The 22,373-nt window shown below is 48.7% G+C and overlaps 2 protein-coding genes across 2 annotated transcripts; one reads left to right on the forward strand and one right to left on the reverse strand.

Moving 5' to 3' along the window:
• Positions 1-1,720: 1,720 nt before the first annotated feature.
• Positions 1,721-4,598, reverse strand: LOC112271007 (the record flags this gene model as incomplete). The annotated part of the gene is made up of 1 exon (XM_024459881.1): positions 1,721-4,598. A coding segment is annotated over exon 1 (2,442 nt), but the record flags the coding sequence as incomplete, so codon positions are not given.
• A 10,076-nt stretch (positions 4,599-14,674) lies between these two features.
• Positions 14,675-21,511, forward strand: LOC100821597 (E3 ubiquitin-protein ligase UPL4). Its single transcript, XM_014898610.2, has 14 exons — positions 14,675-15,040; positions 15,933-16,160; positions 16,270-16,386; positions 16,485-16,643; positions 16,764-16,898; positions 17,222-17,362; positions 17,460-17,581; positions 17,688-19,848; positions 19,947-20,282; positions 20,357-20,437; positions 20,541-20,609; positions 20,702-20,830; positions 20,925-21,008; positions 21,103-21,511. Exons 1-14 carry the CDS (start codon positions 14,675-14,677, stop codon positions 21,166-21,168), a joined length of 4,194 nt encoding a protein of 1,397 aa, XP_014754096.1. The 3' UTR covers positions 21,169-21,511.
• The last annotated feature ends 862 nt before the right edge of the window (positions 21,512-22,373 follow it).

Genomic DNA, 22,373 nt, shown 5'->3' on the forward strand with positions numbered 1-22,373 from the left:
CGAGAACATACTGACAAGTAAGTTATCTCGACTTAAATTCCTCATCCAATTCCTTGTCTGAGTAGCAGCGACAATGTGCCGAGACTCACTGCTATTTTTGTCTCTACCAGAGTTCTTCCCCACATCTCTTGAGCATGCTTAAGAGGCCGTGAAGGTCGCCCGTCAGAAGAGAGATCCGGCAGCAGCGGCGGGGGAGCCGTTCGAGTACGACTTGGTGGATTACACGGTGAGCATCGCGAGCCGGGTTAGACCGCTCAAGTCGTTCGGCGTCGACATGCTGAATGCCGTCATCCGAGCCTTCCGCGCGCTGTGGCCGGGAGAAGAAGCTCCTGCAGACATCCCGACTCTGGCGAAACGTTTGCTGGAGACGGAGTCCCGGCTAAGCGACTGGTGGGAGTCGGCCGCACGCATCGGCGCCGATGAGGCGTTGTCGTTCGTACTATCATGCTACGACGGCATCAACCTTGACGTGCTGCAATCGATGCGTGCCGGCTCTTCCTACCTCACAGATCCGGAGCTGGTAGCGAAGCGCAAGGAGCGGGCCTACTCCTTCATCCAGTATGCCGATGTGCATACATTTGCGGAGGGCCCAACCTCTGAAGCAGACGCCGAGATGACCGAAGGGGAAGAGGAAGAGGCTGCAGCCGAGGAAGATGCTATGGAGTCGGCCTCCACCGGAAATGTTGCGCCGAGTTCCGGCGCCAACCCCTTCATCTCCTCTTAGCTTAGTCACTAGAAAACTTCAGAATTTAGATCTCCGGAATGCCGGGTGCAAATGTAAACGGAATACTTTTGCCTGTAAGACCTCTTGCTTTTAATTCAATTAAGTCTTTTGCTTATCGAATTCCCGACCGAGTCCCCGAGTTTAGTTTTCTTTTAGTGAAATTTTACAACTTCGGTTCTTTTGTCTCCCTTGTCGGCGCTCGACGTATGAATCGCAACGTCATAAAACCACTCTCTCGAAAAAAGTAACTCGAAGAATTCGCTCAGCAATAACCGAGTTAAAAAGAAATGCCGAATTAAGATAGCATGTATCTCGGATCGCGTTTTTGCTTGTTTCCGTAGCCATCTTTCATGTGCTCGGTTATTTTACACCCATCTCTAGCTTGCCATGAAGCCGGGTTGCGGACAGCAGTGAAGTCATAGAAGGGATTTGTCAATACCGACACACTACTAGATTAACGTAAGATTACGCAATTAAGCCATGCCGACATACAAAAGGAAATTGCAAGAAAGCAGTTAAATTTAAGTCCCCAAGTTTTTTTTAAGAACCTGGCAGATAATTTCAATGTCTTAATTGAAACATTCAACATAAAGAAAAAAGCGATAAAAATACTCAGCTTTCAAGTATAGAACGGACGGAGCAACGCTACGTTCCATGGCCTCTTGGTTTCCTCGCCTGACCGGTCCATCCTGTTCGCCTTAAGATCTTGTGTATCTATAAGATAATAAGAATCATTGTGGAGTGCTTTGCTCACAATGAAAGGTCCTTCCCATGGGGTGATAATTTGTGCATGCCGGCTGTGCGCTGCACAAGCCGGAGGACAAGATCTCCTTCCCGGAATACTCGCGGGCTGACCTTTCGGCTGTGACAACGCCTTAGGTGCTGTTGATAGATGGCTGACCGAGATAGAGCCAGTTCCCGTGCTTCTTCGAGCAGGTCAACATCGTTTTCTCGGGCCTCTTTTACCTCGGCCTCCGTATACATGGTTACTCGTGGAGAGTTATGTTCAATGTCGGCTGGTAAGACAGCTTCTACCCCGTATACGAGGAAAAATGGCGTGTAGCCTGTAGAGCGAGTGGGAGTCGTCCTGAGACTCCACAGCATAGCCGGAAGTTCACCCAGCCAGCATCCCGGAGTGCGCTCCAACAGTTCGATTAGCCGGGGTTTTATGCCGGCCAAGACCATGCCATTTGCTCTTTCCACTTGCCCATTAGACTGAGGATGTGCTACAGAAGCAACATCCAATCGGATTTTCTTTTCAGCACAGAATCGCGCGAAAGGCCCCTCCGCGAAGTTCGTTCCATTGTCCGTGATGATACTATGCGGGTACCCATATCTTAATATGATATCCTTCAGAAATGATACCGTAGTCTTACCGTCACACTTCTTTATCGGTTTGACTTCGATCCATTTCGTGAACTTGTCGACCATAACTAGGATATGCGTCATGCCTCCTCGCGCTCGCTTGAACGGTCCTACCATATCCAAGCACAAGACAACAAACGGCCAAGTGATTGGGATGGTTTTGAGTTCGGATGCTGGCATATGGATCTTGCTGGCATACCTCTGGCAGCCATTGCACTTCCTGACTATGTCTTCCGCTTCCTGTAGCGCACTCGGCCAATAGAAACCATGTCGGAAAGCTTTGCCCACTAGCGTTCTCGAAGACGCGTGATGCCCACACTCTCCTTGATGAATATCCCGAAGTATTTCTTGCCCTTCTTTCGGCTCGACGCACCGCTGTACGTCGTTAGTGACGCTCCTCTTGTAAAGCTCACCATTGATGATAGTGTACGCCTTCACTCTTCTCTGGATTTGCCTTGCCAACACCTCTTCTTCCGGGAGATTCCCATCTTTGAGGTAAGACACTATCGGTTGCGCCCATGCAGGCACAGGACGAGTGGTGAAGATTGGCTCATCCGGCTCGTCTATCTCCATTGGTTCAACTGCCATTGCTTCCGCCGAGTTAGGGCACTCAGTCCCCGGGTTACCGGAACCGTTGCCACCGTCAATGTCCATGGGAGTGGCGCCGGCCTCTGAACTCGCCGGGATAAATATAGACTCCGATTCTGGCGATGGTTTGATAGATGGCCTGCGTAAATGCTCTAGTGCTACCCCCGCCGGAATGGCTTGTCGCGTTGAACCGAGTTTCGATAACGTGTCAGCTGCTTCATTTTCCGCCCAAGGTATGTGGTGAAACTCATATCCTTCAAAATGGCCACTGATCTTCTGGATATGGAACCGGTATAGCGCCATGTTGGCATCCAATGCGTCCCAGTTGCCGAAAGCTTGCTGGACGACTAGATCGGAATCACCAAAACATTGAATCCGGCGAACTCCAATTTCCTTTGCCATTTTCAGACCGTGCACCAGCGCTTCATACTCGGCAACATTGTTAGATGCTGCAAAGTGAATCTGCAATACGTACCTGAGCTGATCTCGCTTGGGCGAAGTCAGAACTATGCCGGCACCTAGCCTGCTTTTCATCTTAGAGCCATCAAAATGCATCTTCCAGTAATTGGTTTCCGAGGGCGATGGCTCATATTCCATCTCGGCCCAATCCACCAAAGCCTGAGATTTCACGGCATCTCGTCTGTCGTACTGCAGCGCATAGGGTGCCAACTTGACAGCCCATTTTGCGACTCGGCCACTTGCGTCTTTGTTACTCATGATTTCCGAGACACGTGCCTCACATATAACTCGGATCTGATGTGCCTCAAAGTAGTGCTTTAACTTCTTTGCCGCCATATAAATGTCGTACGCCATTTTCTGATAATGGGGATAGTTCTGCTTGGACGATGATAGCACCTCGCTTAAGTAATATACCGGTCTTTGCACCAATTTTCCTTCTTCATCTCTTTCCACCACAATGACGGCACTGACAACCTGGTTGGTTGCTGAGATGTATAATAACATCGGCTCCTTCTCCATTGGAGAGGCCAATATCGGTGTTGTAGCAATCATTTTCTTCAACTCCTGGAAAGCTAGGTCTGGCTGTGGCGTCCACACAAATTTGTCGGCTTTCTTCATCAGCTGGTATAAGGGCATAGCCTTTTCACCGAGCCGACTCACGAAACGACTTAGCGACGCTAGGCATCCCGTGAATTTCGGCACATCTTTGAGGCACTTTGACAGTTTCATTCTTTCTATAGCGGCAATTTTCACATGGTTCGTTTCTATTCCTCGGCTTGGTATCAGGAACCCGAGCAACTTTCCTGCCGACACACCGAATGTGCACTTGGCCGGGTTCAGTTTCATTCGGAACCTCCGCAGATTTGCGAATGTTTCCCGGATATCATCTAGAAGCGTGGCGCTCTGTTTGGTTTTTATGACAACATCGTCCACATATACCTGTACGTTTTTGCCGAGTTGATCGTGCAAGCACTTCTGCATGCACCTTTGATAGGTAGCTTCTGCGTTTCTCAAACCAAACGGCATAGTGCGATAGCAATAAGCCTCGAACGGGGTGATAAACGATGTCTTTATTTGATAATTAGGGTTCAATGGTATCTGATAAAACCAGAGTACGCATCCACAAAAGACAACAACTCACACCCGGCAGTGGAATCAATCACTTGATCGATCCAAGGTAACGGAAATGGGTTTTTGGGACATGCCTTGTTTAGGCTGGTGTAGTCGATACACATGCGCCATACTTTGGCAGCAGTTGGGTCGTCTTTCTTCTTTTCGACCATGACCGGGTTTGCTAGCCAGTCGGGATGCAACACTTCCATGATAAAGCTGGCAGTTAGAAGCCGGTATACTTCTTCTGATATGACTTTCCTTCTGTCATCCGCGAAGCGTCGAAGGGGTTGTTTCACCGGTCTTGCGTCTGGTCTGACATGTAACGAGTGCTCAGCTAACTCCCTCGGCACACCTGGCAGGTCTTGAGTTGACCATGCGAAGATATCCCGATTCTCACGGAGGAAGCTGCTGAGCTCGCCTTCCTATTTCTCCCCTAGGCCGGCACCAATGATGACAGTGCGGTCCGGGAACTCGCTGTCGACCTGTACCTTCTTTGTCTCTTTGGCTGCCTGAAAAGCCACATTTCCATGAGGATTGGTCATTGCCGGCAGACCGACTTGTGCCGCTTGCGCCATCGCAACAGCTTCTTGTAATTTCTTCTTCTCGCCAGCGATGACTAGCGACTCGGCCAAAGCAGACCCGGCTGCTGCACATTCCATTGAGCGTTTGTAGTTGCCCGTGATAGTTATGGTACCATTTGGTCCCGGCATCTTCATTTTCAAATAACCAATGTGAATAGTAGCCATGAACTTGGCGAGTGTCGGCCTTCCCAATAGTGCATGGTACGGACTGCTAAGGTCCACCACGTCGAACACTAGGTTCTCGGTCCAACAGTTCTCCCTGGTGCCGAATAGGACGTCCACCCGGATCTTGCCTACCAGGGAACAAGACACTCCTGGCATAATACCATGAAAGGTAGTCTGGCTAGGCTCAAGCATGTTATCTATAATGCCGAGCTTAAGCATCGTGTCCCGATATAGGATATTGATGCTGCTCCCATTGTCAATGAGAACCCGAGTGAACTTGACGTTAATGTCGGGCCCAATGAGCGTCGGATCGACCACCAGGGCATATCCACCAGGGTTGGGCATAACTTTGGGATGGTCTGCCCGGTTCTAGTTGACCTCCTGCTCCAACCAATACATGAACTTTGAAACTGCCGGCATAACAGCACTGACTTCCATTTCTCGCCTGCGCTGACTTTGCTTGTCAGTGGGCTCAGTGATGAAAATCATGTAGCTCTGGTGAGGCTCCTTGTACACGTTTCTCCCGGCATACCCTGGGATTTCTTGTCCTTCCACCTGATTGACCGCATTGTTTGCCTGAGGGGGTCCTTGGACCTGTGCGTTTGCGCCTGTGAGGGGTGGAGGTGGGGGTAAATGGCTTGCCTCGCCGTTCTCGGCCCGTTGCATCCAGCTGCACTGTCGGGTTGTGTGATTTGCCGGCTTGTTGGGGTTAGTCGTGTGGAAACGACAAGGCTGATCCAACATTACTTAGAAGGTATACTTCAGCTTATCTTGCTAGGGTTTCTTTTGTTCTCCCTTCTTGACCCACTGCTGATTTCCCGTCTTCTGACGCTGGTTGGAACCGACATCAGGTCGATCCTGAATCGCAGCGACATGGGTTGGCCCATATCGGTAATCCTGCCGGTCATCCCTTCTTTTGTTGCGGTGATCTTGATGATCATTCCTCCGGAAAACCCCAGCAGGATTGTATGTCGGCTGCTCCCTTTGTGGTTCTGCCGGCATCAGCAATGACTGAGTCGGATCACCAAGCGCGTACATGTCGGCGATCCTGATCATCTCCGACAGAGTGGCTGGCATCTCTCTTTGTATCTTCTGCCACAACATGCTGCCGTGCCGACATCCTTGGGCGAACCACGCTATGGCTTGTGATTCTACTATCCCCTCACAAGAGTTGCGGAGATTGTTCCATCTTGTCAGGTAATCCCGGTCAGTCTCGTTGTCTCTTTGCTTGCACATGGACAACTGTTGAGGACGATTTGGCCTCTTGTAAGTGCTGGTGAAGTTGCTGACAAAAGCTTCTTCAAAATCAATCCAGCTGTTGATGCTGCTCTCCGGCAAGTTGTTCAGCCATATCCTTGCCGGTCCTACAAGCATCTGGGGAACGTAACGCACTGCCCATCTGCGATTACCACCTGCCACGCTTACTGCCATGACATAGTCTTCCAGCCAATCTTCCGGCTTAGTACTGCCGTCATACATTCTCGTGCCCCTGGGCAGCTGGAAACCCAGGGTTGGTCTTCCCTCGTGATCCGATGTGCGAAACAACGTGGTCCCGGAAGGCCTTGCTCCTCCAGAAGCTCGGATAGATAAATTCTATCAAGCCGGTGTCGAGCATCCAGGGGTGAAACCTGCCTGTTCCCAATTCGGCCTCCGAGCGGATCGAGATTGTCACGCTCTCGCCTGATATAACCCTCGTCAGCCATGGCCGAGTATCCGTCATTGTAACGGTCATAACGGCGATCTTCACCTCGATACATGGGGTCGCACCCGACACCCTGCTGTCCCGCAGCAGTATTGGGTGCCGGATCTTGCGATCGGTGCCCCCGATCATATGAGTTACGCTCCTGTTGATCTCGGCGGTTGCCACCGGGATGCAGACCACTTTGGCTGTCATCAACCCTTCTGACCATTTGTTTCTCGGCCAGCGCCGGGCCATAGCGTTCCAACTGCTTATTCCGGCCAGAGTTAACGCTTTTGTCCCGTTTGCCACCAGGTGAGGACGCTTGTTTGTCAACCCGGCCACCAACGTCTGCGGCCGAATGAATGACCTGTGATGCACCAGGTTTACCGTGCATTCTCATGTATGCCTCATTCTGCTCATTTGCTGTTTGTAGCAACTCTTTTACGCGCAGCTGCTGCTGCCGAAGTGCCTCTCCCGTAAGATTCGGCAACTCTTCGGCCGCAGCCTCGGCAGCCCTGAGATTTTTGGCTGGGGTATTGTACTTCGGCTTAAGTGCCGAGGCAAAACTTACCGACACAGCTGACACACCCCTGCCATCTCTTGCCATCTCGGCATTCAAGTTCTTGCCATGGTTGCGCACCTCTCCCACTCTGCTAGGTTAGTAAGCGCAGTAGAACTAAGACCATGAGCTCTGTTATACTCACGAAGCGAGATCTCGAGCTGTCGCCGAGCGCTGGCGACGTTGACTGCCTCCTTTAGCAACTTCTGCCTCTCCAACTCTAACTCCGCCTGCAGCTGGGTCGGGTTAGCGTTCGACGTTACCGGCGCAGTTAACAGCTCGATGGAGGCCTGAAGCTGGGTCGGCTTGAGCAGCGATGTTCTCCGGCTTCTCCAGGGGAGCTTCGCCGTTCTGCCTGATTTGGTTGGGACTGCGCCACTTCCCGCAGCGTCCCTTCCAGCATCTGCGCCATGAGCCATCACCATGACCTCCACTCGGTCAGCGGGGCAGTCGACATGTCGGCCACGAGCCGTGCGGAGGGCAGGAGGGTCTTCAGCCATCACCACCTGCTCTGGGTACCTGCAAGGGCTGTCAGTAGCAACATAGACCTCGTGCATGCCGAAGTTGATGAAGCGGCCTGCGCAGGGAAGCGGAACGTTGTTGAAGCAGCCCGCGTTGTTGTCGATGAAACCTAGAGAGCCGAATCTCTGGACCAAACCGGAGACCACGCGCTCTCCGATGACGAGGAAGCTTCCCGTCCGGATGAAAACTCCAGCCAGCGCCGCTGTTGGCCCCACGGTGGGCGTCAACTGTCGTGGTGGTGTCACGGCAGATGCCATAAGATGGCTTAACTTGGGGCCGATGGACGATGGAGGAACCGGAGGAGGGAGGACGTGAAGACACGTACAATTCACACGAGAACACACCGATTTACCCAGGTTCGGAGCCCTCTTGTCGAGGTAAGACTCCTACTCCTGCTTCGTTGTATTAGCCGAGATAGACAAGCTCTACAATGGTGCTCCTTGAGCTGTATTCTTGAGGAAGAAGAAGAAGGAAGGGGAAAACCCTAGAATGCTCTCTTCTCTCCCTCCCTACAAAGGGGTAAGGTTCTATTTATAGGTCGCACATGGTACATTGCCATGTGGGCCGACTCTAACGTCACCATCCTTGGGCTCCACTGTGCACGCGACTCGATTCCCTCCAAGCAGCGCCGCAGGGGACAAGGCAACTTTACTATTCCTGCCAGCCGGCAGCGGGTACAGCTATCCTCTGCCGGCTTCCGTCATAGATTCTCTTTCGGTGTTTCTTTAGCGTGGTCACCTGACATCGGCATGCAGGCGCTGACCGCTTTCCCTGGGGTGATGATGGCGCTGCTTTTCTTTCACCGCGTGATCAGGATAAGACCGTTGAGGGATCTTGGCAGCTGTCGAGACCAACATGCTCATCCTTATCTTGCAAACTCACAAGATAAAAGAACTAAGCCGGCATACGCCCAGGATGCCAGCTCATTGCTAGTTTGACTTTATGATGCCGGCGTACATTGCCGTGCCGGCTTTCCCTCCGTTATCTCGGCTAGAGTTGTGTTGCCATGACCCTATCCGAGGTCATCCCCTGACAGTACCTCCATGAGGATGCTTCCGGTGCCAGGCGTAAAAAAATTCGATGCCCGACAAATTAAATTATTTCATGTTAAATATGCCTCGATGACTATTCATCATTCACAAGACGACTCGGTGTCCGAGATTAAACGACTCGTGCAGCATCCGGTGCCCGTGTTTTAAAAGAATCGTGCAGAGCTTACTAAAATTTTACCTAACCCAATTATTTCATGTCAGGACTTAATTACCTAGCAATAATCTTCGGTACCCGGTGTTAAATTGTTCGGTAAGTTTATCGATATGTGTTAGGTACCCGGGGTCAAAATAACAGTGCATAGTAATAATCCTCTGATATTTATGGCTACCCATTAAAATGTTCGGTACCCAAGACCAAACGACTCGGTTCCTCAATGAACATGTTTTCGCTGCTCGGGGTTAAAAGTCGAGTGACAAAAAATATTAGTGTGCCCAATATAAAACTTTGGCATTCGATCTGGATTGGAACAATTTTTTATAGGTAAATTTAAAAGATGTATTACATAATAACAATCCATCGGGGTCGGAACTATCCGTACCCCGATCGATTGTTATTAAATAGAGTAAAATCTCAACAAAAATCTTTGGTACATCAAATTCATCTAATCGGTTGTTCAATAATATATCTGAAAATTCAACAACCGATAATCACGTGTGTCGAGACAAGTTTAATCTTGATCAAAAAAATTAGGTACCCGGAATTCATCGAATCGGTACCTTAATAAAATAGGTACTCGGTACCTAGGATAAAATAGGCCCAGAAGACTTGAGGCTTCAGCAAACAGCAGGTTCATCAAACTGCAGTCACTTGATCATCAATTTGCACCTCCCCATGGACAGTCGTGGCCATTTCTTGCCCCTGTTATTCGTCAAATAGGTGCAGTGCACCTCCACTAATTAGAGCTATGCAAGAAATGAAGTCCCAAAAAGACTAACTAAAATTGCCTCATGGCGGTTAAAGAAGTCTCAAGGATTAAACAAGGATTTCTCCCAAATTAGAGCTATGCAAGAAAAGAAGTCTCAAGGATTAAACAAGGATTGCTCCCAAATCTAGATAAGAAATCCCCTACTGAAGGATAGAACTCGAACAAGCACAACCTAAATCCCTTGTTAAAATATCCCAGACCAAATAAATTCACATCAATCAAGAGATACTAACTACCGAACTAGTAAAATGGAATCATAGAGCTGCCAGACATTTCACGAGCATGTACCGTGCAGCTCTAACGCTTGAACTAAGAAATATCACCAGAGAGGGAAAACCAGAACAACAACAAATCAATCAAGAAAAAGACGCCTTAAGCCAGAAGAAGGTCTCAACTTTGGGACTGGTGTCTACCATTTCATCGAACAGGTGACGTGCAAAAATTGTGCTTGAGCTAAGCAAAATCAAAATACATCTAAGAGAAACCAAAACTAGATACAGCACAGCAGAAGTATGTGGCTTGGCAACGAATCTAATCACCATTGGAAATAGAAGAACCAATCGAACAAAATAAAAATCAAGAAATTGGAGATGCAGAACAGCAGAAGTATGTGGCATGCTGGCTGGCTTTGCCGCTGCTGCTCCACGCGAAACTACAAGCTCGCGTGCCCTCGTGGCGTCGCAGCTACCGGTGACCACACAGCCGCGGCCGGTGCCGCACGACGCGCCGGAGCCGGAGAGGACGTCGCACACGCAGCTCCTGGGCATGGTTTTGTTGAAGACGATGCAGCTCCTCCCGTCGTCGCACACGCAGCTCCCGGGCATGGTACGTCTTCCTCTTGCGTGACGTTCGTGGATTCCTTGGACGAAGAAGGGGGGGAAGAAGAGCAGAACCCCCGCCGCCGGCTCGTTCGCTACCGTCGCCGCGGCTCATCTGCGTGGGGGAGGGGTGGGTGGGTGGGGAATGGGGAGGGGTGGTCTGGTGGTGTGTGGAATCCCTGGTCGCCGCCGGCTGAGCCAAACAATTGAGGGTCCAACGATAACATGCTACGGCCTAGGCTGGGGGGCTCTGCACGGTGCAGAGGGGCAGGCGAGGCAGTCGCTTTATCGAACGATTAAAACAGTTGAGAAACCGGTGGAAAATCAGAGGAGAGAGAAATGGTCACAGCGTCCGAATCACGAGGCATGGACGAATGGTGTGTCTCTCTGTTCTGTATATATATAGATAAGCGCTAACTAATCTTCACAAAGTGGCAATACTTTTGTTAATCTTCATGCCGTCGGCCTCCAAACGGGCATGTAAGGTGCCGCCGGTGCCGCAAGTTGTTGCGGGAGGGAGTCGACGGCGCCGAGCGTCGTCCATGCACCCCCTTACCCCCCCACCAGGACGGAGACAGAGGGGGGGCAAAGCCTTCCCTTACCCCCCCACCGGGAATAAGTGGCGCGGATTCATTTATAAGAATTTATACAAATCCGAGTGACGCCGCAGCGCTGACGGCAGCGACGATGAGGGCCGCCGTCAGCCTCGCGGTCGACCGGCCGCTGGAGATCGCCATCCCCGGAGGGGATGAAAGACGGAAACGGCGGCGGCCACGTAGCCAGTGGCGCCGGGGGACAATAGCAGACCGCCACCACCTGCCTGGCGGCACCAACGGCGAGCGCAGCAATCCAGGTAGCCTCCTAATGAACTTGGTACGTGTTTTTGAAGGGAGGTTGCATATATGAAGGCTCCCTCGTCGGAAATAAGTGACGTGTATTTGTAAAATAATCTATACTAATACAAGTCACTTATTTTGGGGAGGGTGACATTGACGTTTCAAGAATGTCAGGACGTATATTCATCGGACAGGAAGCATATATAAGCTAGATAGTATTTACAAAAGCGGCAATACTTGTGCTAATCTTCAAGTTGTCGGCCTCCAAACAGGCGCGGAAGGTGCCGCCGCCGCCGCACGCTATTGCCAGAGGGAGTCGACGGCACCGCATGCCATCAATGCGAGCGACGCCACGACGACCACAGCGGGCGACAATGAGGACCGCCGTCAGCCCCGCGGTCGACGGGCCGCTGCAGCTCGCCGATGCCAAAGGAGATGAAAGACGAAGACACCGGCGGCACGCATCGGCCGGCGCTAGGGTGAAGGCGGCGGGCACGCAGCCTGCGGCGTTAGGAGACAATAGCAGGCCACCACCGCCTATAGCTTCCTAATGAACTTGGTACGTGCGGCGCGTGCACTTGTGCACATGTTTTTTAATTTGGAAGGAGATTGCATGTATACAGGGACGGAGCCAGATGGGGCAACGCCCCCCCCCCCCCCCTTCCCCCACCGGGAATAAGTGACGTGGATTTTTTATAAGAATCTATACAAATCCAAGTCACTTATTTTGGGATGGAGGGTGACATTGACGTTTCACAAATGTCAGAAGGTATATTCATTCAAAAGGAAGCATATGTATGCTAATCTTCAAGTTGTCAGCTTCCAAACGGGCGCGGAAGGTGCCGCCGCCGCACGCTGTTGTCAGAAGGAGTCGACAGCGCCGCATGCCATCCATGCGAGCGACGCCGCGGCAACCACAGCGGCGACGACGAGGACCGCCGTCGGCCCCGCGGTCGACCGGCCGCTGGAGCTCGCCATCGCCGAAGGAGATGAATGACGGAGACGGCGGCAGGCACACAGCTGCCGGCGCTGGGGAGAAGGCGGCAAGCACGGAACTGGCAACGCCAAGGGACAATAGCAGGCCGCCACCGCCTGCCCCGCCACGCCAACGGCGAGCGCAACCATCTAGCTAGCCTCCTGATGAAGTTGGTACGTGTGGCACGTGCACTTGTTAACAAGTTTTTTGAAGAGAGATTGCATATATAATGGGACCGAGGGGGGCACTTGTGTACATGTTTTTAATTTGGAAGAGAGATTGCATATATACAGGGACAGAGACGGAGGGGGCAATGCCCCCCTTCCTCATCCCCCCCCCCCCCCTAACCAGGAATAAGTGACGTGGATGTTTTATAAGAATCTATAAAAATCCAAGTCACTTATTTTGGGTCGGAGGGTGACATTGGCGTTTCACAAATGTCAGGAGGTATATTCATTCGACAGGAAGCATATATATGCTAGCTAATCTTCACAAAGCAGCAATTCTTGTACTAATCTTCAAGCTGTCGGCCTCCAAACGGGAACAGAAGGTGCCGCCGCTGCACGTTGTTGCCGGAAGGAGTCCACAACGCCGTCCGCCATCCATGCGAGTGACGTTGCGACGACCATGGCGGCAACGACGAGGGCCGCCGTGAGCTCGCCGTTGCTGGAGGAGATGAAAGACGGAGACGGCGGCGGGCACATAGCGGCCGGCGCTAGGGGGAAGGCGATATGCACGGAGTCGGCGGCGCTAGGGGACTATAGCAGGCCGCCACTACCTGCCTGGCGGCCCCGACGACGAGCGCAGCCATCTAGCTATCCTCCTGATGAACTTGCTATGTGCGGCGCGCGCACTTGTGTAAAAGTTGTTTCAAAGAGAGATTGCGTGTATAAACGGAAGGAGGGGTGCAAAGCCCTCCACCCCCCCCCCCCCCCACCGGATATAAGTGACGTGGATTTATAAAGAATGTATACAAATCCAAATCACTTATTTTGGGACGAAGGGTGACATTGACATTTTCACAAATGTCAGGAGGTATATTAATTGGGCAGGAAGCATATATATGCTAGCTAATCTTTACAAAGCGGCAATACTCGTGCTAATCTTCAAGCTGTCGGCCTCCAAACGGGCGCGGAAGGTGCCGTCGGTGCCGCATGCTATTGCCGGAGGAAGTCGACGGTGCCGCACGCCATCCATGCGAGCAACGCCACTGCGACCACGACGGGCCACGACGAGGGCCGCCGTCAGCCTCGCGATCGATGAGCCGCTGGAGCTCGCCGGCGTCGGAGGAGATGAAAGATGGAGACGGCGGCGGGCACGCATCCGCCGCCTGTCCTAGCCTCCTAATGAATTTGATACGTGCGGCGCGCGCACTTGTGTACATGGTTTTAGTTTGGAATGGAGATTTCATATATACAAGGACGGAGATAGAGGGGGGCAAAGTCCCCCATTTCCCCACCAGGAATAAGTGACATGTATTTGTTTATAAGAATCTATACAAATCAAAATCACTTATTTTGGGACAGAGGGTGACATTGACGTTTCACAAATGTCAAGAGGTATATACATTGGACAGGAAGTATATATATGCTAGCTGAACACAGTACAGGAGACAAGTGTTTGTTGATACAGAAACCACACATTTTATGGTTAGGGAGGGGGTTCATGGAAGGACAGTTAACACTAGTTTTCTCACCGAACCAAAACTCTTGAGGCAGCTGTGGCTTCTCAAATATCCCAAAACTTTCCGTGTATAGTGGGTTTAGCTGTGTATTCAACATGTGAGGTCCACATGTAAGTATCTGCGTGAAAAAAATACAACTAATTAACCGACCCATTAACCCTTGTCCAGAACACAAGAACCCGGAGGAGATAAAAAAAAAAGATGTGGCTATTTTTTCGTCGCCTGTTTTTAAGAAATGAGGATTAAATATTAATCGATGTTTCAGAGATCGTTGGATGAAGATCTGAGGGTCATCCATAGTTTCTCATCTCTCACTTGCTATCGTTGGATCAAGATCCGATGGCTAACATGTTGATTGATTTCTAGTTAAAACATGCGACTTATGAATAGCAAAACCGGAAAAGAAAAAAAGGCACGTTACCACGCACGCACGTACGCCGACTCGGGCGGGACCGTGATGGACTCCTTCTCCTAGCCCTACTCGATCTTCGTTAACTAATTAATCCGCCGCCACCCCGGCCCATAATAAAAGCCTAATCCCCCTGGCTCGCTAAACCCCTCTTCCGCAAGCAAAATTCTCGACGCGCTCGGCACGCACGACACGCGCCGTCCGATCGTCGATCCGATGGCGGATATCCTGAGGTACGTGATGGCGGCGCTGCAGTCCTCCGGGGAAGAAGACGCGGGCGCGCAGGCGGCGGCGCTGGCGGCGCTCTGCGACACGCTGGCGATGTCCGACACGGACATGCTCCTCGCCGCGTTCCCCGTCGACTTCTTCGCGGCCCGCCTCCCGGCCCTAATAAAGCCCAAGCCCAGCAACGGGGAGATCGAGACCAATATGGAGAGCGACGTGCCGTTGCTGGCGGCGCGGGCCATCGCCGAGGCCTGCGAGGCGCTGCCGCAGTGGGCCCGCTCCTTCCAGAGGGCCGGCGCCGTCGAGGCGCTCCGCCACCGCCTGCTCGCCGTCGACAACATCGACCTCGCCGAAGAGGTACGTGTGTGTGTGCGCGCGCGCGCGCGCGTGTGTCTAATACTACATGCTTTGTTAATTTATTTGATTCCAATCAAGCGACGTAATTTCGCTCCTTTAATTCGTTCTTAAATTGGCACGCCTAGCTTACAGCTTTGATCGAGATCTACTAGCTAAATCCTAAACCTCCGCTTAAACCCTACACATAATCATCATCACGTACGCTATACATCGTCGATCGTATAGGCAATTGATTCATCAATTGTTGATTAACAGACCATTAATCAGTTAATCCCACTGTTAGGCCATTCCCGACACTTGTACTTCGTATCTTAATTTGGCACGTACGTCGGCTTTTTGTACTTACGTGGAGTGATAATTAAGAAGAAGGAAGAGAAGATTACCGTGTCTTATTTAGGATACGACCCATGTTGTAAAGTAAAGCCAATAAAGCGGGATACGGCGCATTGAGGAGTTAATATCTTAATTCTATGCTAACTGATCGATGTGGCATGTCGATCATAAGATACTGTAACGTTTTGCATTGCGATCGCTCTTGCTCCGTTTACGAGTATAGTAACCATGCATGTTTAATTAGTAATACGTAATTATTAATAAAAAAATGTAAGAGTCGAAGAACTATTACCCGGTTTCTTATTCTAAGTCGAACTTTTGTCGATTTTGACCGAACTTGTAGAAAAATTACCAACACATATGATATCCAACAAATCTAATATGAAAAAAATATACTTTTATGAATCCAAATTATATTATTTTGGTGTTGTATGTATTAGTGTTTTTTGTTTCTATAAAATTCGGTCACTTATGACAAATTTAAATGTATGTATATTTGAAAACGGAGAGGGTGTAATTTATAAGTACATCAAAATTTCATGCGCTGTTATCAGATCAGTTGAAGGGGAAAAAAGCAAAGCGGGACGAATTGAATCATACAAGCATGTATATTTATTTATTTATTTATTTATCTGGTCGATTGTCTTATGCATTGCCCGTTGCTTTTGCTCTGCAGTGCCTGCGAGCTCTGGACGCGATATCCACGCAATGCCCGGCCCAGTGCCTCCGCCTGGGCATCGCCGCCGCCGTGCTGCAATTCTTCGACTTCTTCTCCGCCGCCAAACAGGTCAGCTGCGTCCTCCTGTTCTTGTCCCCCGCCGCCGCTGCTTGCTGCCTTCTCCCGCCTTGCGCGCGCGCGCGCCGTGCTCACCACCTGTTTGTGGAAATGCCGACAGAAAGTGGCGCTCAACATCGTGGCCACCGTCATCGAAGGCTGCGGCGGAACCGACGTGCCCAAGGCCATGGACGCTGCGCCGGCGCTCTGCACCCTCCTGCAGTCCTCCGACAAGACGGTACCGCCTGTTTTATGCTGATTTTTGGGTTTTGGTCGCTTGTTTCCCTTTTGATACGACACGGCCAGCTGTTCTGATGCGATCTCTGTGGATGCCAGATACTCGAGTCGGCTCTTTCTTGCCTGGCGATGATCGCCGTCGGCGCCCGCGGGAATGCCGTACAAATGGACAAGCTTTGCGACTCGAAGGTGGTCGAGGTGGCCATGAGACTGCTGGAGAATGACGGGTGGAAGAGCCTCGATGACCAGACTCTATATGTATGTGGCATGATTCTGCATGTCTCCTCAGTCACTACCAGTTCACGTTTTACTGCTGCTCTCTGTCTTATCATTAACCCGTGAGGACTCATGGATGAATTGGCTGTGTATTTGTGACAGGACATCCTTGGGCTGTTAAAAAATCTTGCTTCCGTCTCCACGAAGGCCGTGAAGTCCCTCTTTGACTTGCGTGTTTGCGATCTGCTCAAGCAGATGATAACTTACTACAGCCGCTCGCACAGTGACAGTCATGAGGTACTATACTTGTTCTGTTTCAATTGCATCAGTATATCTATCTCTGGACACACAAGGAGATTGGAGTATTTACAGTGGTGTTTTCTCATCAAGTTATGCATTTATATGTAGTCAGCTTCATGTGCCACATTTTTATGATAAATCAGAGAACATATTTTATGTACTTTTGAAGGGTACAAACCTTTCCATTTAGGTTTTATATTTTAAAAATTACTATGGATGTGTGTCTGATATGCCCCACTACATTAGATATGTGAATGACCATGCATGCTGCTTGTGAACCTCTTGGTAAAAATGTCTTGACATATAGTTCCAAACTTCAGTTGCAGATGCTTGTAGAGTTCATCTATCAGCTTATGCGACCTCTTGAAACATCTGACCATCGGACAGGGCTAAATGCCATCATCATAGAACAAAGTACATACATTGACCAGCTTGCTGGCATTGTGACCCTTATAATACAGGTATGAGGAGGCCCTTGACATACATTACATTCTCCTAAGAAAACGAGGTGTCCATAGAACTGTCCCTTGACATACATATTTCTGCTCTCCAACGTAGGTTGCGAAGTGTGGCGCAGTATCATCAGTTTGCTACAGATGCATTGTTGTCATCGGCAACATTGTTGAATTAAGCACGCCTACGTTCCTGGTGGAACTACAAAAGACAGCAAATCTCTCGAGGTGAATTTTGCCACAGTTTGTTGTCTCCTACTGGATATGGTAGTCTTAAACATGACGTTTGTCATCTTGCATGTTTCTCATGTTTATCCTTTTGTTATTGTATCAGCTTTCTTACTTGTTTGTTGGCCCGGAAGAACCGCCATGTTGTGTTGGAAACACTTAAAGTTTCAAAGACCCTTTTGAAAAAGCATCATCATTTTTTCTTCGAGGCCTTTGCCAAGGAGGGAGTGAAGCAGACAGTTGATGCTATACACGCACAAGAAAATCACAAGTCGAAAAGAAATAGCACTATGCAAGAAACTTGTGTTTGCTTTGATCTAGACTCGGATGTTTCCTCAGCAGATGGGTGCAAGATTGAGAACAATGCTATTCTCAATCTAGCAGAAGAGATCAAGAAGAGTTTCTTGCTTGTCAAAGCAAGTAACAAATCTCCCCATCGGTTTGGGTGTGTGATTAAAACCATTAGAGATTTTTTTGCTCAGTTGAATGGTTATACCATTACAACCCGCACCCGAAATCCGGATCTCTGCAAAGAGTTATCTGATGTCTCAAGGAGGTTATTATCGGATCAACTTCCAAGTACTTCTACTTTTACATTTGTGAAGAGCGGATCGACCAAACATTTAGCGGATTATCTCTCTAACGGCGCATACTTCAATTCAAATCTCAATAATTGCCAGAGCTTCGTAGAGCAGCTTAAGGAGGTGCAAATTCGGCTGCAAAAATTCACTCATTTGGCTCTCATGGTGTCCAACGAAAGCTCTGAGAAACCCCTTGGGATCTTGGTGGAGAAGCTGCTAGATGCTCTGCACATGTGTTATGACAGTTTTCCTGTAATGTTATCTGATTATGAACTGCGTACTCGTGACAGCACTATGATTCCACTGAGGCATTCTGGAAATGAGGAATCAGGATCACTGTATATAAAATTTGTCAGGGCATGCAGGGAGAAAGAGTTGCACAATTATAATGATGTTCTCCCCGTTGATCTTTACTCAAAGCCGGATGACATTGAAGCTGTCCTCTGGCCTGAGATTTGTGAATCTACAGAGGACGGGCAGAGCTCCTCAAGATTGATGTTTTCTTACAAAGGCACAAAACTCCAGCCATCCGCAACATTTTTTGAGTCACTTGTCCGTTTAATGAATAAGGGGCAATCTTATGTCATGATTGACCCATCTTTCTGGGATGAAGAACACAAAATCTCGTATAAGAGAACAAAAGTAAGCAGGGAAATCTCTTCTTGGAGTTCCTATAATACTCAGTTATCTGCCATGCATGAGAAACTTGAGCAGTCATGGCTAAAGGACCCAGCTTTCTGTACCATATTCCTTGGCAAGCTTCCTGGTGATGTGGATGAATCTGATCCATCCTATGATTTGTTATTCACGCTGAAAGTTCTTGAAGGGCTCAACCGTTTTTCGTATCAACTATCAATGGATGAACAGATATCCAAATTTGCTGAAGGCTGCCTCCGAGATTTGGATGACCTTAAGGTGACAATCTCTCCAATACCACAGCATTATTTCCTGAGTAGCCTTCTGACGAATAAGCTGGAGCTGCAAATGCAAGAGAGCTTGTTTGAGGATGGGTTGATACCCTCGTGGTGTGTCTATCTGGTGGAAACTTGCCCCTTCTTATTGTCCTTCAGCACACGGTGGAAGTACTTCTGCCTGACTGTGCATCGCTCGTTCATGGCAGACAAGGCAAGTACTCCTCCAGATGAGGCTAGTCCTGACACAGAGGCAAATATTGCTGTAGATGTGGCAAGTACCCCTCCAGACGAAACAAGTAGTGATACAGATGAGGCAAGTACTGATGCAGATGAGGCAAGTACTGCGAAACGAACTAAGAAGCACAAAGTAATGCGAGGTAACATACTTGAAGATGCTGCATCAATGATGAGCACACATGCGTCAAGCAACGAAACCCTTGAGGTGGTATTTGAAGGAGAGGTTGGGACTGGGCGAGGCCCGACCTTTGAATTCTATACTACAGTTAGTCATGAACTTCAGAGGGTTGGGACTGGGATGTGGAGAGGAGATAATGCTAGAAAACCGGAAGGAGAAACTGTATTCCTTCATGCTACTTTTGGTCTTTTTCCGCAGCCATGGTCCTCAGTAAGCTCTTCATCACGGGGGATTGAATTGTCTGATGTGGTAAAAAAATTCAAGCTTCTTGGCCATCTTGTAGCGAGAGCAGTTCTGGATGGAAGGATTCTGGACATCCCTCTCTCAAAAGCATTCTACAAGATCATGCTTGGACAGGTAGATTTTCAACAGTTGTCCAATAACTGTTTATCTCCTCCCTTCTTTTCTCAATTGTCTTCTCTTTGTTCTTATCATGGATTGTTTTTTGGTTTCAGGAGCTTGATATATATGACATTCCAACGTTTGATCCCGAGCTGGGCAAGACTGTGCTAGAGTTTCAAGCACTTGTTAAAAGGAAGAAATTCTTGGAGACATCTTCAGAAAGGGCATCCAATCCCTCTGCATATTTGTCCTATAAAAATGTGAGATTGGAGGATCTGTGCCTTGACTTTACTCTTCCTGGAAATCCTGAATATGAGCTTGTTCCTGGAGGCTCAGAGAAGATGGTGACACTAGACAATTTGGAGGAGTATGTATATTTGATTGTTGATGCGACCTTGAAGAGTGGGATTGACAAACAGATACAAGCTTTCAAGTCTGCAATTAATGAGGTTAGTTTACACTAGATCAAAATGTATCTTGTCTATTTTTATAAAAGGCGCTGACCTGTTTCGACAACTTGCAGGTTTTATCTCTTAAAACTCTTGGAATGTTTAACGAGGAGGAGATTGAGCGTATACTTTGCGGCAAACAGGATGCTTGGGCTGTATGTGTATTTCTCTACGCTCTTTTTGACCTTCATTTCTACAAAAGAACAAAAGAGTTTCTGCTTCATGGTTCTTACTTCTTACTTGGTATGCTTCTTGCAGTCAAGCAAACTTGAGGATCACATCCAATTTGATCATGGCTATGAAGTAAACAGTCAACCAATAATTTGTGTAAGTCCAAAGGAGACACCAAAGTATCTATCTCAAATATTTTTATCTTTAGAGAAGCTAACAAGGAACTGAAATGCAATGCAATACTGCAGTTCCTTGAGATTTTGCGGGAGTTTGGAAGAGAGGAGCAGCGAGCATTCATCCAATTCACGACTGGAGCTCCTCAACTCCCACTTGGTGGCCTCGCTTCGCTTGATCCAAAGCTCACCGTTGTGCGAAAGGTTTGCAATTCTTTTTCACATAAGAAACTAGTCAACGGTGTAGATGCTTAATATTTTTTATGAAACTGATCTGAACATGCGTCGTGCTCAACAGAAATGTGATGGCAATGTCGACAATGAATTGCCAAGTGTCAATACTTGTCGGCACTTCATTAAGCTTCCTCCTTACTCCTCGAAGGTACCATGATAATACACTTCCATGCATATTTATATTTCTACAATGATGCAAACCTGTGGATGACGTCTTACGTGTTTGTGTTTCTGGTTCACAGGAAATAATGAGAAATAAGCTCAAATATGCCCTTGCAGAGGGTTTAGGCTCCTTCCACTTGTCATGACAAGAACAGAAGGGTACTAGACGGATAGACAAACAATGTACATATACTAGGTAGGGTAGACAGGCTTTTTCATCATCGACGGTTCCGAAGGAATCGCATGTCAGAGCTGATTTTAGGTTATTGTTTGTTTGCTTCGTTTATGTTCCTAGCTGGGGATCAGTTGCAAAAGATGCAACTCCAATTTTATTCCCTCTCCTTTGATTAATTTTGTGCAGCCGGCATTGACTCTTTCAAGTTGTTACATGTATGTAATGTGTTGACTTGGCGTCCCCAAGTCTTAGCTATGACTATATTTGTACTGTTTGACAATCAAAGAATACAGAAGATTTCTCCTGCTTTGAAACTGGTATGTTTGATAGAGGATTGCTAGAATTTATGATGAACGGGAACATGCTATATATACATCCAATTCAGGTGTTTGTAGTCTGACATCTATGTGCACCAAAAAGAGAAAAAGGAACATTCAGATAGCAAAACAAAAACATCATGATCATCGATATAAACATACATTTAAGCGGCAAATTTCATAGCTTAAATGTAATGGCCCCTCACTCACCACCAATCAGAGGACATAACATAATGAATCCATAATCCAGAAATGTTTGATATAAAAGTGTCATCAACTTAGATGTTTTTGCACCACAGGTAACTAACTCATCCTCATCATCATATAATTCAGACAGCCAAAAAGCCAAGGCACCACACAATCTAAAAAAAAGAAAAGTAACTTGAAACTGTAACTATAGTTCCTAGGAATTCTGAATATTTCCTGCTTCTTGCTTGATGTCTGGTTGAACTCTTCTTCATTGCCTCCTCATTTCCATAACAACCTGTTTAAGATAAAAAAAAATTGACCCTGAGTAACACAAGAACAAGAAGACTATGGCCCGACAAGAAGAGAAGTACATTGTCAGGAATGAGGAGAAAGAAACCTCAGTGACTCCCCAGAACACATAGGCCAAACTACTGAGCAGCTTCGAGGTGATCTTCTTCATCAGTGCTCACTGGGGTCCCTGGAGAACCAATTGGTGTGGCACCCGACAGCAGCGAGTAGGTGAGGCGAAAGCTGACGAGGTTCGCGCTGAGAGCGCCGATCTTGGCCGTGCCCGAAAATGCCGTCTCGGCGTCCGCTCTCCTCTTGAAGATCATCACCACAGCAGCTGAATTCTCTATCCTGATCTCTTTGACGGGCCCAAAGTGGCTGA

The sequence above is a fragment of the Brachypodium distachyon genome, chromosome 2 (assembly GCF_000005505.3).
Source record: "Brachypodium distachyon strain Bd21 chromosome 2, Brachypodium_distachyon_v3.0, whole genome shotgun sequence".
Classification (NCBI taxonomy): domain Eukaryota; kingdom Viridiplantae; phylum Streptophyta; class Magnoliopsida; order Poales; family Poaceae; genus Brachypodium; species Brachypodium distachyon.